This window comes from Arvicanthis niloticus, chromosome 23 (genome assembly GCF_011762505.2).
Source record: "Arvicanthis niloticus isolate mArvNil1 chromosome 23, mArvNil1.pat.X, whole genome shotgun sequence".
Classification (NCBI taxonomy): Eukaryota; Metazoa; Chordata; class Mammalia; order Rodentia; family Muridae; genus Arvicanthis; species Arvicanthis niloticus.
Window position 1 is genome coordinate 36,618,406 of NC_133430.1, and position 16,661 is coordinate 36,635,066.

At 42.7% G+C, this 16,661-nt stretch overlaps 1 protein-coding gene across 4 annotated transcripts in view; it reads right to left on the bottom strand.

Moving 5' to 3' along the window:
* Rad51b (RAD51 paralog B) overlaps positions 1–16,661 on the bottom strand; it is a 494,355-nt gene that overhangs the window by 153,392 nt on the left and 324,302 nt on the right. For 3 of the 4 annotated variants that reach the window (XR_013106749.1, XR_013106750.1, XM_076921851.1), the window contains exon 8: positions 3,465–3,561. Coding sequence is in view for 1 of the 4 variants with exons in the window: in XM_076921851.1 (XP_076777966.1) it covers positions 3,465–3,561 (97 nt within the window). In the remaining 3 variants the exon portion in view is untranslated. Of the gene's footprint in view, positions 1–3,366; positions 3,562–16,661 lie in introns of all 4 variants that reach the window. The other variant, XR_013106751.1, reaches the window with a different exon arrangement.

Below are 16,661 nucleotides of genomic sequence, written 5' to 3' on the forward strand. Positions count from 1 at the left end.
GGGTGTGCTTAATCCAGACAACAACCCAGGCACAAATTGAATAAGGCAGAGGCAGCAATGCAAAAACAAAGAACTCTCAACTCTACAAACACTGGGAGGGCAACAGCTGGTCAGCTGAGATTAAAGAGCACAGAGTGCCTCCCATCTCCTGACTTCTCCTCCCCCATAGCCATCCTTGTAGCCAGCCAGGACTTACTTTTATAGCCCTGTGCAGATGACCTTGTTCCAGCTAAGATAGGGGCTCCTTTGATCTCAGCAGGGGATGCTCTGGGCTTGCAGCTGGCAGATATTAATAGTACAAGATCAGCCTGGGCAGAAGAGATGGCTCAGTTGGACCAGGTCACTTGTATTCCCTTCTCTGCAGCAGAGCAGAGGGACTTCATTTCCCGGATCAACCCCCGCTGGGTTCTCCTCTCAGGTCAACCAGATCTTTTTATTGCTGGCTGCTCTTGGCTGCAGGCTTTCACCCCACAACTGTTCTCAAGTGAACACTGTTTAAGCAAGGGCCTCTGTTCTGCAGCTGAAATCCATTACAGGTTTACTCTGTGAAACAGAAGAGCCACCCATGGCTCGGTGCTTCCCATCTGCAGAGCCACCTCACCCTGTCAGGACTGAAAAGGACACAAGCAATCTTTCACTTCTTCAAACTAACATCAGGAGAAGAAGAAACTGAGGTCCAAAGTGGTGAAAAGATTTGTCCATGGTCATTAGTTAGCATATAGGCAAAAATGACCAAATAAAGGACTGAAACCACAAGCAGTTTATTCTTTTTATGCCATGTATTTCTCATCTCTCTCATAGGAACTTCGGGACCATTGCAATATAGCTGAGCAGGAATGAGCATTCTAAGAAATGACCGCCACCCACCTCTTTGTCTGAAGTTGTGGGGACGGACTGTCACTGTCTCATGAGTATTAGGCAAGTGCTTTCCCCAGCCAAAATCTGTTCATTTTAACTTGCTGGTAAGTAACTCCACTTTAGACTTTGGGAAAAACATTCCCACATCCTCTTTACCTATTTAGCTATACAAGAAAAATATCTTTAAAAAAACCAAACAAACAAAACTTCAATTGCTTCAATCCTGCTAGGGTTTCATAGTCGGAGACAGTGAGTTACCTAAGGGGGGAGGGGGGGCTAGGAACTTCCTTTGCTGTTATCACCTTCCTGTTGCCGTTCCACTAGAGTCCAAAGCCATTGCTTCCCTCCACTTCGTTCTACTTCTTTGCTTAATATAAATCAGGAAGTCGAGAAAAAGAAATCCACTTACTTCCAAATAAAGAAGGATGACAGTCTCTTGCAGTTTCCTCAGAGCTGAACAAATGTGTGTGTGTGTGTTGGGCATGTATGGTTTGTGACTGTGTTTGTGTGTAGTGTATGTATTGTATATGCATATGTATATTGTGTGTGTATATGTGTGGGTATGATGTGTGCAGGTATGGTTTCTGAGTGTCTTTGTGCATAGTGTGTATATGGTATATGTATAAGGTACATGTGTGTGTGTGATGTGTGCATGTATGGTATTCGAGTGTGTTTGTGTATATCGTGTATACGGTGGTGGTGTGTGTGTGTGTTTGTGTGTGTAGTTGTAATGATTTTTAATGACATATATAGGCAGAGTACTGGTACTCACTTAATAGCTACTTATTGCTCACAGTATGCCTACAACTTTCGTTGGTCACTGAGATAAAACATGAACACAAAAAGAATACAGCATAGTGTGTGTCTCTGAGAATCTGGGAGTTTAGGGCTGGTTACATGTTTCAGTGGTAAAGGGCTTGCCATTATAACATGCATGTGGCCCTAAATGTAATCTCTAGCAGCAGAAAGAAATATCTACCAAGTTAACCTTAGAGCATCTCTTTACATATCTGAGAAGGCAGAGAAGGCATAGAGGAGGAAGAGAGCAAGGCCAATTGTACAGGCTAGGAGGCCCCCCTCTACACAAGAGGCAGTCTTCCAGCCTGAAGGCCTTGGGGAGAGGGGAAGAGGACAAAGAGAAACAAACGCTGCTCCAGAGACAGAGAGAGGGCATCAGAAGACTGCATACTTGACACAGACGCTTCATTCAAGGACTTAGTAGGTTGACTAGCCAGGAGAGGGCTGACCCTGAAGAGTTAAGATCAACCTTATTTAGTGGGGTTCTAGAAATTGGTTCACTCAAAAGAAAAATATGGGTGTTTTTGCATTTGCCGAACCCCATGTTGTATTACATGGCTGTTACAGTAAACCCCAAATCCCTGAATATTTTCAAATTGGCACACTTCTTTTAGCACATCCTCAGAAGAGACAACCCTCAGGACGCTGAGTAGGAGAGAGCGACACCTGGAAGGAAGCCAAACAGCAGAATGGAAACAAAAGGTCTTACAGGGCTGATTAAAATGAACCAATTATGAGTTTTAATAAATCACTTGATCACAACACAAATCTCAAAGAAAATGAAGAGACACACGAAGGATATATTTGGAAAGAAAGCTAAAGCTGATTTGATGGGAGGAGTTGAAGGAGAGGTGAATTCCAGCTTGTTCAGGTCTCAGCTCAGGTGGCAGAGGGGAGACAGAGCACTGAGTGTGGAAGAAAGGGACACAGCGCATCACAGCTTTCACAAATATGTCATTAGCTTTTACTCCAAAGACAGCACCAAGAAGCAGACATGTCGGCCTTCCAGTCTGAGACTAAAATGGTGCTGATCCAGGAAGCCTACCTGGCCAAGCAGTCAGGAGCCCTGCCAGGCCTGAAAGTCCCCTGTCTTCCATCATGACCAATTCTCAGAAGTAGAAAGGGAAGATGGGCTAGAAAGACTGTGTGCGTCTGCTTGGGCCCATAGTGCCATGCCCCAAATTCAACTGTAACTAGAAGAGCCCAGAAATGTCAAGGGAGGACTTTCAACAAAAGTAGAAACCACCTTCTGGCTGCTGTTGTAGATCCCCCAACTACTCAAGGCTTGCTGCCTTCAAAATCCCAGCCAGTCTGACCTTTGCTAGTAGGAGGTGGCAGAGAAAATGGACAGATTTACCACTATGGAGACTTTGTCATGCTCCTTCTGTAAAGCTGATCAGGAACGTCACGCCTGCTCATGGAACCTCTGCACACTTGTAGACAGTCCAGAGGTGCTCGGCACAAAGAAAAGGTAAGATCGCCACGGGACCACGGGTAAAGGCAATGGCGGGAGCATCATTCTCAGAAACAGTTGGCAACTGGTTAGGGGGACACTGCAGAGGGGTAACAAGACTCCATCCATCGGGGCACGATGGATGGGTATGAAGATACCTCAAAGGGAACTCACTCAGAGACAGCAAAAGACAAGAACAGAGCTCCCTGGCAAGATGTCCAAGCCTCAATCACCAGGCTCCAGCCAGCAGCACTGACCTGGTGGAGTCCTGTAGCCAGGCCTCCCAGCTCTCAACAGGAGGCAACAGGCTGTAAGTCAGTGTCATGTTTCAGTCTCCCCAGGACAGATCCTTTACCTTCAGACATGGACAGATCATCAGCTGGAGACACCAGGTCTGCTTGAGAAGGGAGGGCTCCACTCAGATGGGTTGTAATTTGATTCGTCAAGATAACCTGTGAACAGACAGGGAGAACAAAGGGGGGAGGGAGAAGAAAGAGAGAAGACCAAATTAATTATTAGAGCTATCAAAAGGCAGGCTGTGGTTTAGGAGCAGACTGATAAGCCAGGTAGGAAAGCCCCTGCTTGAACTATCACCAGCTTATCTTCAGGCAGGGCCTATCGTTATTCAAGACCCAGAGAGCAGAAGCAGGTGGGCTTTCCTCAGAGCTTAAATGGCTGATGGATTTGCCCCAGATGCCGAGCAAGCTGAGAAGTGTTACAATATTAGCTAAATGCAGAGAGCAAGTCAGAATGAAGAAGCATCTGTGCACATTTTATAAAATGTATCGATTTTGAAAACTGCCTCCCAAATCCAAGATAATGCTGGTACTGATTTTAAAGTCATCATTTAAAGTTTGGAAGTCAGCTGCTTCTTCCCATCACCCCTAACGACAGTTTTATTTCCACATTTATGAAGCAGGAATAAGACTCATCTCTAAAAGAACACAGGTTCCTTTTAAATTAGTTGATGTAGCAAAAGAGGTGCAGTTTCGCTAGACATACATTAACACGATTTTATTAAAAAATAAAGTTTGCAGCACTTAAAATTCCAGAAAAAGACTCTAAACTATGAAGCTCATATCACTCAATTCTATACAATGCTTTTATATTTGGTATCAAAAACGTTCTTTTCCTTAAAAATTTCCACTAATAAAATCTATTCTATTGCTTAACAATGTAAAGAAAGAGCTGGGCACTGGTGGCACACACCTTTAATCCCAGCACTTGGGAGGCAGAGGCAGGCGCATTTCTGAATTTGAGGCCAGCCTGGTCTACAGAGTGAGTTCCAGGACAGGCAGGGCTGCACAGAGAAACCCTGTCTCGAAATAAAAACATCCCTCCCCCCGCCCCCCCAAAAAACAACGTAAAGAAAGAATAAAACAATAATTCTCTATTAGAAAATTCCAAGAACACAATCATTTTCAAAAGTTCTGCATGAGGTTTCCATCATGAGAAGAAACCCTTGGACACTTGAAGGAAACCTGTTGGTCACCTGAAGGCAGCATCCCCTTATGTGTACAATTCAGTGCTTGGTGTGTACCTAATAGAATTGTCTTGGTCTGTTGTGAGGGTTAGCTTATGAGTTTGCCGTCCAGACATTAACAGAATAATCTTTTAAAAATTTCTTGTGGTGCTGGGGATTGAACCCAGGGCTTTGTGAATGCCAGCCAAGTGTTCTATCTCTAGCTATATTGTAAGACTTCCACATAATCCGGCTATTCTACTCCACCTTTGTCACCATTGCCACATCCAAATCCTGAATCAATTAGAACCCATGGTGGCTTAATCCAGGGGTGGGGAGAAGGGGATGGCAAGGTCAGGTTAATAACTGAGGGGCTTTATTGGCATAGACAAACTCTTTGGGTTGTCAGTGTTGGGGAGACTCATGTCTCCAGCTGTCTGCACACTTTCTAGGAGTGTTGAGCAGGCTCTGGAAACCTGTGCAGTATTCGCCATTCTCATATCTCAGCCTTTCATTTTGCCACTTCTCATCCAGACTAGTAAGACTCACATGAGCTGACGTCAGTAAACACATCCCCAAATAACAACTATTTATGTGCAAGACTACTAATAACAAAATATAGTCCACCTCTCACTTCATAATATATAGTATAAACTTCAGAGTTCAATATAGCTGGATTCAATTGTGACTTTGACATTCTGGATCCTGGAAAAGTCACTGTTGACTCCCATGTTTTACATACAAAATAATATCTGTCTTATAGAATTTTTATGTGAACTGAGACAATCAATATAAGGTACTTAATGAAATGCTTGGTAGTAAGTAAATGTTCAATAAATGTGCAGAAGCCACTACAATTATTCTAAAAGGATGACGACGTGTGTTAATGACATACTGTGCTTCAGATATTGGTTCTAATAACTGAACAATAAATCACATCAGAAATTAGTTTTTTTGGTAGGTCATTCCCACCAAACTTAGTCTTTTTTTTTTTTAAAGCTAACCACAAATTTTTGTTATAAAAGTTCTAGAGAAATTGCTGATCTTACAGAGAACCCATGTTCAGTTCCTAGCACCCACATGCTTGTTCTCAACCATCTGTAACTCCAGCTCTGGAGATCTGTCACCCTCTTTTGGCTGCAGCAGGAGCTATATACATATAAGGCATTCAGGAGAAACACTCATCCACATAAAATAATAAATTGACTATTTAAAAAACTTATGTGAAACTACCACAGTAGGAACGATAATCAGTTGGAACAAAGCCAATCAGACACTGACATTTCTCTGATAGTAATATGCACCTTATCTACCAAGAAACAAAATAATGCATGTTCTAGTTTTTTTGTTTGTGTGTTTTTATTTTATTTTATTTGTTTGTGTTTTAAGTTGTGACTTCTGAAAAGTCTAGTTATATAGTCTTAATTTTTTATTAAAATCTTTTATTAGCATATATTCTTTTTACAAAGTGATGAGTATAATAATGACATTTTCTTTTCTAAAATTTATTTCTTTTGAGAGAGAGTATCACTATGTAGTTCAGAATGTCCTGGAATTCATTATGGAAATCAGGCTAGACCCTTGAGAGCTAGGATTAAAGTGCATGACACCATGCCCCATGCAACAATGGTGTTTTCATTCAAGTATATCAGTGATCATACTCAGAGGCCCCCTGTCATGCTTATTGGTTCAGTTTTCTGTAAACATGAAGGTTGCTTCCTCTGAACAATTTAAAGGTTATTTTTAGTTGGTTAGGAACATGGCAATAAAAACTGAGCTTTCATTTTTGTGGGATTCTTCCAGATGATGGCTTGGCTAGAATGACTAGAACTCTAGGAATGTGTCAACAGAATACACACCCCCCCCCACACACACACATGTACACACACACACACACATATGGCTTCACTAAATATAGTACCTATTATGTAAAGCAAAGCCTGTTGCCATATATATTGGGGACAGGAAGAGGAAAGGGAGCTACATGGTTTCTCCAGAAATGTATACATGAATGAGAAGACATCAGCTAAAATATTTCTATCATTTGTTTTCAAGTTTATTCTTGTAACGGAAGGTTCCAAAAATGAGATGCTTTCACTGTGTGGAGTGGGTAATAGTCAGCAAATCTCCAGCAGGCTACAGATTGCTTCAAAAATGTCTGGTCTGAGTTGGGGTGCAGTCCAGTGGCAGAGCACTTGCCTCCCAGGTGAGAGGATCAGGATTGATCCCCAACATAAGAATGAATGGGTGGGGAGGGTAAACAAGGGGCTTCCACTGAAACAGTAGATGAAGAAGCAGCCTTTTCTCCCTCCTAAGTGGCTCTGCTGATTATCTCCCCCTTGTTATCACTGAGTCTTAAAGCCAAGTCACCAAAGGTTCCCACTGCCTGGAAACTCGGGAGCTTGCTAATCATATCATCTGATGGAATTGTGTGGTTTTCTAAATCTGTGTTTAGCAAAATGATGGAACAGAAACACATCCAAAAGCATCAATTACAAATAATCACAACTTGGACAGAAGCCTACAGATATGTTTTTCACTGAGGCAATTTGGAGATGTGAAAACTACGCTCTTAAAATACCTTATAAAATACTACTGCGGAGTTATAAACAGAGTCTTAACACTGTCTGGTTTCTAAAATGAGTTCCGACTGACACTTCCGAGGGCTTTTCGTAAACTTCGTTCCACCAGAGCAACTGGGGCTTCTGATATTGGACGTAAATCTGTGTGAGAGCAGTTTGCACAGAGGTTTAAGACAGTGGCTTTGGAATTAGAAAGACTGAAGTTCAGATGTTGGCTCTATTGTTTCTGACCTATGTGACACTGGCCAGTATCATAAATTTTCTGGCTGTGATAAACTTTGCTCCTAGGAGCTTTGGGATTAGACTAGATAATTTACTTAAAGTCTTCAACACAGTACTTAGCCTAGAGCAAATGGAATATCCCCATCGCTGTCTGCAGTTATCCATGGCTGACTCTGACTTGCTTGTTTAGAAGTCTCATGCCCAACTTTACATAGTAGCCTGTTAGTATGTACAATGTATATTTTTTGTACCTGCTAAGAAAACATTTTAATGGTTTCTCATCTATAAAAATATCACAAATAAAAGTCTATATCCCCCTTTGTAGAGCATATCTTCACTGTTGACAAAAAACATACATTGCTATTTATATCTTTAAGGGCAATGAAACTTGAATTGGAAGTGCATCTGTTCTTTTCGCCATTTCCTTAAAAGCGTGGCTAATTGAAAACAGGACACATGCACACATCACCATCAGCTATAACTACAAAGCCAGAGGGGGACTCTTGGACAAAAGGGAAGATACGAGATTTAATGATCATGCTTTCATCTGGAATCAGGAAGAGACTGAATCTGGCTCAATGTTTACTTAGGAGAATACATCCTCCCACCGTGCGGGGAGACATGGATCCCTGCAAGCTATACAGCAACTACTGTCTTGACTCTTTTTTTCCCCCCATGGAGAGATCACTGGCTTGTTTTCTAGCATTGTCATGGCTATAGGATACATAAAAGTTACATTTGTATACAAGATGCACCCTCATAGAATGGAGCATAGACTATGTCTCCCATTGCTAATGCTCCCTTCCAACAGAAGGAGGGGGTCATTCTTTCCTTCAAAGACAAGTCTCCATGCCACATGCACCATGGCTCCAGGGATGAACTTGACTATAGTGGTAAGAAAATGAATAAAAGACAGACAGATGGGCACGTGGACAAAAACCTGGGACAGTGTCTGAGCTCTCACCTGGAGGGTCTATTATGTAGAGCCGACCAGAGTGGTAGGGTTATTGAACACAGATGAACAGAGACATGGGGTTATTACATACAGATAAACAAGGAGGCAGGGTTTATGGCATACAGCTGGAGCAAAGGGATTGACTGTAAATACCTATATATAAAGAGAGCTATGGTTGATAGTTTCAGCATACATTGCCAACATTGCACTTGGTCTCCTGATGCAGGCTCTGCTGTCCCTCTGAACCTGAGGCTATGGGGTCCTTGACATGGTTGTGCTCCTGTCAACAGCACATATTCACTCAAGACTTCTCTCACTCATGGCTTCCTCTACTCCCTACGTGGCTCATTCCAAGCTTCCTCCCACATCATCTTCTATAAATATACCCTGTCCATCTTTTTGTGCACCATGGCACAATGCCTCTGTGTGCACAGTTTAAGGAAATAATGAACTTCTCTAGGGAGAATTAAATTCAAGGTACATATTCATAAACAACACAATAGGCCCTGTTGTCACAGAGAAGACTTGGACATTAGAGGAAAGAGACAGGAACTAGTTAGGAAGATGGCTGGAAAATCGATGTAGTTTAGGTCAGAATATAGAGGGTTCTGGTCATTCACAAAACCATACACACACAAACAAAGTATATGACTCACTTCCATTAAGTATTAAGTCAACTGTCAAATGCTTTGATATCAGAGGGTGGGAACAGAAGCTGGTCATCAGGCCTAAAGATCAAGCAGGAGGCTTGAGCATTTAAGCCCAACTCTCTACTTCTGTATGAGCCCAGTACAGACTGCCTGCCTTCAGTTGAGCTATCTTTAGCTACACTCTGATGATACACGGTTATACTTACAAAATTCTCTAGATTGTTGATCCTTATCCAGAATAATTTTGCTTTATTTGGCCTCTTAAGTGTCAAGTTGATTCACTCCACATTGAAGGATTAGAAGTGTTAGTGTTGGAGCTTTCAAGAGTAGCCATCAAGTATACCATAGCTGATCATGAGTATCTGCATCAACTGTCAAGTATACCATAGCCCACCAAGAGTATCAACATCAACTGTCAAGTATACCATAGCCGACCATGAGTATCAGCATCAATTGTCAAGTATACCATAGCCGACCATGAGTATCAACATCAATTGTCAAGTATACCATATCCGACCATGAGTATCAACATCAACTGTCAAGTATACCATAGACCACCAAGAGTATCAACATCAACTGTCAAGTATACCATAGCCAACTGTGAGTATCACATCAACTGTCAAGTATACCATAGACCACCAAGAGTATCAACATCAACTGTCAAGTATACCATAGCCGACTGTGAGTATCACATCAACTATCAAGTATACCATAGCCCACCAAGAGTATCAACATCAACTGTCAAGTATACCATAGCTGATCATGAGTATCAGCATCAACTGTCAAGTATACCATAGCCCACCAAGAGTATCAACATCAACTGTCAAGTATACCATATCCGACTGTGAGTATCACATCAACTGTCAAGTATACCATAGCCCACCAAGAGTATCAACATCAACTGTCAAGTATACCATAGCTGACCATGAGTATCAGCATCAACTGTCAAGTATACCATATCCGACTGTGAGTATCACATCAACTGTCAAGTATACTATAGCCCACCAAGAGTATCAACATCAACTGTCAAGTATACCATATCCGACCATGAGTATCAGCATCAACTGTCAAGTATACCATATCCGACCATGAGTATCAACATCAACTGTCAAGTATACCATATCCGACCATGAGTATCAACATCAACTGTCAAGTATACCATAGCCGACTGTGAGTATCACATCAACTGTCAAGTATACCATAGCCCACCAAGAGTATCAGCATCAACTGTCAAGTATACCATAGCCGACTGTGAGTATCACATCAACTGTCAAGTATACCATAGCCCACCAAGAGTATCAACATCAACTGTCAAGTATACCATAGCCGACTGTGAGTATCACATCAACTGTCAAGTATACCATAGCCCACCAAGAGTATCAACATCAACTGTCAAGTATACCATAGCCCACCAAGAGTATCAACATCAACTGTCAAGTATACCATAGCCGACCATGAGTATCAGCATCAACTGTCAAGTATACCATAGCTGACCATGAGTATCAACATCAACTGTCAAGTATACCATAGCCGACTGTGAGTATCACATCAACTGTCAAGTATATCATAGCCCACCAAGAGTATCAGCATCAACTGTCAAGTATACCATAGCCGACTGTGAGTATCACATCAACTGTCAAGTATACTATAGCCCACCAAGAGTATCAACATCAACTGTCAAGTATACCATAGCCGACTGTGAGTATCACATCAACTGTCAAGTATACCATAGCCCACCAAGAGTATCAGCATCAACTGTCAAGTATACCATATCCGACTGTGAGTATCACATCAACTGTCAAGTATACCATAGCCGACCATGAGTATAAACATCAACTGTCAAGTATACCATAGCCGACTATGAGTATCAGCGTCAGTTGGAGAGAAAAGAATGAAGGACTCTACCTTTGATATAAGAAGTGCCTTTTACTCAACTCTTAGAAGATAATAAAAAAAGATAAAGTTTGTAGTCAGCAGGAGTAGAATAGGTAGAATATCTGATCTTGTTTAGCGGCAGATGAAATCTTAATGGCCAGCAAACTAGTAACTTAATATTTATAATTCAATTAAATATCTCTTAATTCTTTGAGAATTTCATATGATGTATTTTGATGATCACATTCATCCCCCAATACACTCCTCCCCGATCCCCCCCCCCTTACCCCTCTAACTTTGTGCCTTCTTTTTGAAGTTTTTTAAAAAAATAACTGACTCCAATTTGTGCTGTCTGTACATTCCTGGGTTTGGGGCCACCCACTGGAGCAAGGTGACTACCAGTGACAACCCTCTTAAAGAAAAAAAATCTCTCTCTTTCTCCCATAAGACATCAATTGTCCATAGCTCCTCAGACACTTCTGAATACTTCTTATGCAGGGGTAGACACTTATGAATCCTTCTCTCTCCATGCTACAGTGCTGACTGGCATGATATTGTACAAGTCTTGCACAGGCAACTACAGCTGCTGAGAGTTTGTAAGCACAGCCATCTTTGAATGTTCAGAAGACACCACTTCACTTTCGTCTTCCCTGACCTCTGATACTTACAAACCTTCTGTCTCCTTTCCTTCAATGGTCTGTAAACCCTGAGGAGAGACTATGATATAGACAGACACCTCACTTGTGGGTGAGCACCCCCTGACATTTACTCTCTGTACTTTGACCAGCTCTGAGTTTCTGTATTAACCACCATCGAATGTACAGGCAAACTTTTTGGATGGAGTCTCAGAATGGCAGTAACCTACAGGGAGGAAGATTAGAGAACAGTTTGATACTATGTCCACTTAGTAAATGAACAGAAGTAAGCTCAACCATGGGTCCTGTGAGCACCCCATCACGGGTTCTTAGCCACATTTACAGTACCTGGCATGTGTTTCCTTCTGTGCACCAGGCTTTAAATCCAATCAGAAATTTGGGCTATCCCATAACATTTATCCCACTATGATAACCATGGGCATATCTTACCATGAGGTTCATTGTTTGCAGTTCCCAGGATATCCAGGGCATACCTAGGTAAATCTGTTGATGACTTTTTTTTTTTGTTTAAATCTCAGTGGTATGCATAGCCCCTAACAATACTCTGAAAGCTAGCCAGTAGAATAAGCTGAACAATGTGTGCAGTGTCTTCATCAACCATCAACAGGATTTTATCATCAAGTTCTAGTGGGCAACTAGGAACAATGACAATAACTTGCATTGTCTGTGGTCTCTGATCAAGAACTTGAGGCGAGGGATGACATTAACTTCAATACAATCTCTCTGTCTCTCTCTCTGTCTCTCTCACACACACATGCATGCACACATGCACATACATACACACTCACTCATACAAGGCTTATAAAATAGTAGGTTTCCACATGGCTTTTTCAAACAAGTTAGACTTTTTTTTTTTTTTTAAATCACAAATATGACAAATGCTACCATTCACTCTGTGTGGGCATGTTAGAGACAGATTTTTATCATTTCCATTTTCCACTGAGTGAAGCAGTCACCTGCCTGAGTTCAACAGCCCAGATGACAGGAGGAGCATACAGGTTTTCTTGATATTCCTCCTTCCTAAAGCAACAGTAGGAAGAGGAGAGAGGGTCTCTGAACCCAGGTCTATTTAGCAGGGGACTTCTCCATGACTTGAAGTACTGGATTATAGAATTCAATCTATTAGCCAAGAACTATGGGATCTCACGGCCAGACATTCACTAAAAGACTGTCCCAAATCAGTTGATATCAAGCCACTAGTCATACTAATACATAACTCTGAGCCACATAGGCAAACAGCTAGTTTCTCGAAAGACAAGCATGCAAGAGTCTACATAATTGTGTCAAGTTTTCTGATACGTTGGACTGGTCATTTCTGAAGCTACAGGTATCCTGGAAACTAAACTCTTCATGGAACTCCTGTCTATTTGCAGCAGAGTTCAAAGGGTAGATTAGAAAGAGAAAACATCACGTGACTTCAGGCATCTTAAGGAGTTCTTTGCCCAGAACACCACTTCCTCCTCTGCCCATTCCCTGGTAGAAAATGACCACAGCCTGCTCCAAAGAATAAGTGAAGTTTCAAAATCACCTTAACTGGACCAGGAGGGCTAGGTGCCAGGACTGTAAATAAGCAGCCCACTGAAGAACAGAGCCAGTGGGAAGGAGACCCTGAGCAGAATTCAGGCACCAGCTCTACTCACCGCCAGCCAGGTACAAGCACAGTGCTTTCAAAATGATGAGGCATGGCCTTTCCGGGGCTCTGAAGGCATAATCATTCTTTTTGTACTGAAAATGGTCTATCTGCTCCAGGAAGATTTTTAAAATATTACTTCTTGTACCTTAAAGTATCCTAATTGCAGATATGACAGTGACCTACCTGGTCATTTTACCCAAACAAAGCCTTGGGTGAGTCAGGCATTCTGCATTTTGATCCCAGATCTGTTAAAGCTTGCAGAATGCTTTGCTCTTAAGAAGACAGAGGACGGAACTTTCCTTTGAGAAGCTGTTCAGGTTCATTGAGCCCTTTCATCACCAAGGCTTGAGAAAGGCCCTGGACTGGTTTTTCAACATGCTCTACTCTTGCTTCTTGACCATGACAGCGTCTGGACAACACTCCTGCTCCCAGAGAGCCCCTGAGAGAGGCAAACAGAAGAAAGTGCTTTCTCTCTCTCTCTCTCTCTCTCTCTCTCTCTCTCTCTCTCTCTCTCTCTCTCTCTCTCTCTGTGTGTATGGAAATGGATTAAGAACAGGGTAGGCTCATCATCAGGTCCAAATATGGGCCCCACCCCTCCCACTCTCTTCCTACCCGCTTCCATCTTTGGAAAGAGATATCCAGCATTTGTTGAGGAAAACTCAGACTAAATATTCTGGAATTTGAGTATCACAAAAACAAATCTGGTTTTACTATTCACTGGCTTAGTTTTGCCAAGCTCTGGAAAATTATAAATCATTCCATGATGAAAAAAAAAAAAAAAAAAAAAAAGATCATTTCCCCCCTTCAACTCAGAGAATATCAACTATCAGCTCTAGAATAAAGAACCGATAAGGCTTTAGGACACTGGTCTGCTATTTCCATCGTGAAGGACTGAATGCAGGACAACAGCTATCTGGGAAAATGCGAACACCACTGTCAGGGCTTTTCTTTTTGAAATATTAGTCATAAAACACCAAGCTTCAATTTGACCTAAAGAAAACGCCTGTGGGATTCCAGTCTGCCTATATTTAGTTTTGGCTCTGACATGAATTTGCTGTGCAATCTGGGAAATGTGCCTAACTCCTCTGTTCTTTAAAGTGTTGAGTCCACAAAAGAGATGGAGAGAATTAATGTATTCTGATGGCTGTTAGTAGAAGGGGCTACAAAGAAAAATGCTAACATGTTTCAGGTTGCATTAGTTCTGCTGTTGTACACAAAACTCCAGGACTGCCATGGACTCTCACTATCTTCAGCCTTAAGGAAGTTGCTCTGCCCAGAGATACCTGGCAGCAGCTGAGGAAAAGGAGAAGGAAAAACAGAGAAAGACAGCTTGGGCATATTTGAATTCATGGTGCAAAGACTTCCATTCACACTCTTCAGGGTGATCTGGGAATACAGATCTCTCTAGTGGACTGGCTTCCTCAATTGTTGCCCTCCTTGAGTCCCAGAACTAATAGGTGCTAAAGTCATTGAGACCAAGGAGCAATAAACTGATATTTAACTAGAGCTTGCCATGCCTGTGGCCACAGCATCACAGTTGCTAGCTATGGGGTGTACACCCTGGAGTGTACACCCTGGGAGAATCAGACCAAAGCAAGCCACAGCCAGGCTGGAGAGAAATGAATTGCTGATCAGGAGTGTCCCTGGAGGAAATACAGGCTCTGCGTGAGGGGCGGCACATATGGAGGGACGCTAAATATCCTCAGCTTTCTGTGCTCACCTGTCTGGTCACAGAGGGTACCACTAAGAGTTCTACTTCCATCATCTCTACCATTGAGTTCAGAGAAATGTATGAGGAAGGACAGTGTCTACCATTTGTTCACACCAGGTATGGGGTAACTGTGCTGTATGATGGCGAGGCCTTCTCTTTGGCCTACTTACCCCCAGAATGCACACTCCAAGGGAAATCTGTGGCCAGCAGCTGTGGTGCTGTGGTCCATAGGTATGGCGAGTTCTAGTTGTATATCAACATGTTCCCTGCCTGGCCACAGTGAGCTGACGTTAGCACCTGTTAGTTCTGGGTCTGGGGGGTGGGTGGGAAGGTGGTGGCAACAGTTGAGGAACCACAAGTAGCAGGCCAGTGTGTTGTTTCCACCTCTAGCCTAACCTGGTGGTATTGGGCCCACTGCAGGAAATGACACAGTCTCTTGGTTAGTTGTGACAGGGTAACCACCGTGGCTTCCAATGGTATATTTACCAACTATATCAAATACTGCAGTTAGCATGGGGCCAAGAAAGGCTGGCTACTTGGGTGTGGAAAAGAAGGTGGCCAATTGTCAGATGGCTCTGAGGTTCACACGGATGTGAAAGAAACTTTCCTACCAGCTGTGCTGTACATTTTCTGTGGCAGAGTCACTATGCATGAAGTTTGTTTGGCTGTCTTTGCCCACTTCCTCATCTCTGCCTACCAAGCTCTTCAGACAGGCAGGGAGGTGAATTTCCAGCCCCCTCCCTCCCTGAGTTTCTGATGACCTTTTTGGGTGTTTTTGTTACTTGTGGTGCTTTCTATTCACGTGTATGTCTTGGTGCTGGGGATTCCCCTCCCTTTGGTTTGCAAGGAGGGTTAGAAAGACACAGCTTTGTGATAAGTACCATCATAGATGGCTGGTACTAACACTTCCCCTCCTTACAATCATTTGGGGACAAGAAAAATAGTTCTATTGAGTCATTTGCTCCCCAAAGAGACTGAAGATAGAACTCTTGGGGGACTCCAACTTCATCCACACCAACTCTGATCCTCCAGCCTAATGTATGCTTATTGTAGACAGGAGCTAAGATCAGAGGAACCTCAGAAACGTCCTGTGGGGCACAGAGCAGTACTAGATTCCCTGTTTGTATCTCTATGTTCCCAACGTAAATGGTGTGACATCCTAGCCGGCATGGGCTCACCAAACTCACTGACTGGGCAGATGCCATTATCTCCATCTCCAGAGCGAATCTGTAGCATGACATTTTGTCCACCATTGTTCAAAGGTTGGGTAACAGTTCTACTTAGAAATCCCCAAGTCAGCAGCTTTATCAGATGCTCACATACAAAAATTGTTTCACGTCCTCAAAGATGGACAGTTGAATCAGTTATTATTTTTAAGGCAGAATGATACCATGCTTCTTCATCCATATTTAGAAGACATTGATATAGACACAAACAGGGACAATTCACAATTAGACAGAGTCAACAAAGGAGAGACACAAGAATAGGTCAAGAACAAATATAGAAGGTGGCCAAATATTTACCTAGTATCCTTGGTGTGGCACTCTCCAACGTGACCACTAGCAAACCCCTAGTCAGATGCTACAGGCTCACTGAAGTGGGTATACTGGCAAGGGTCCATCTCTTGTACCTGAGGTACAAGGCCCAATGCCAGATGACAAACCAGTTTCTTCTCTGGTGACCTGGCAATAGCCATCTGGAGCAGAGTCTGAGAGGAAATGTGAGGCCCTGGCAGGCATCAGAGTTGCTGGAGGTGATGGTTAGACATATGCAATGTCTACTGGCTTAACTACATACTGGGGCCAA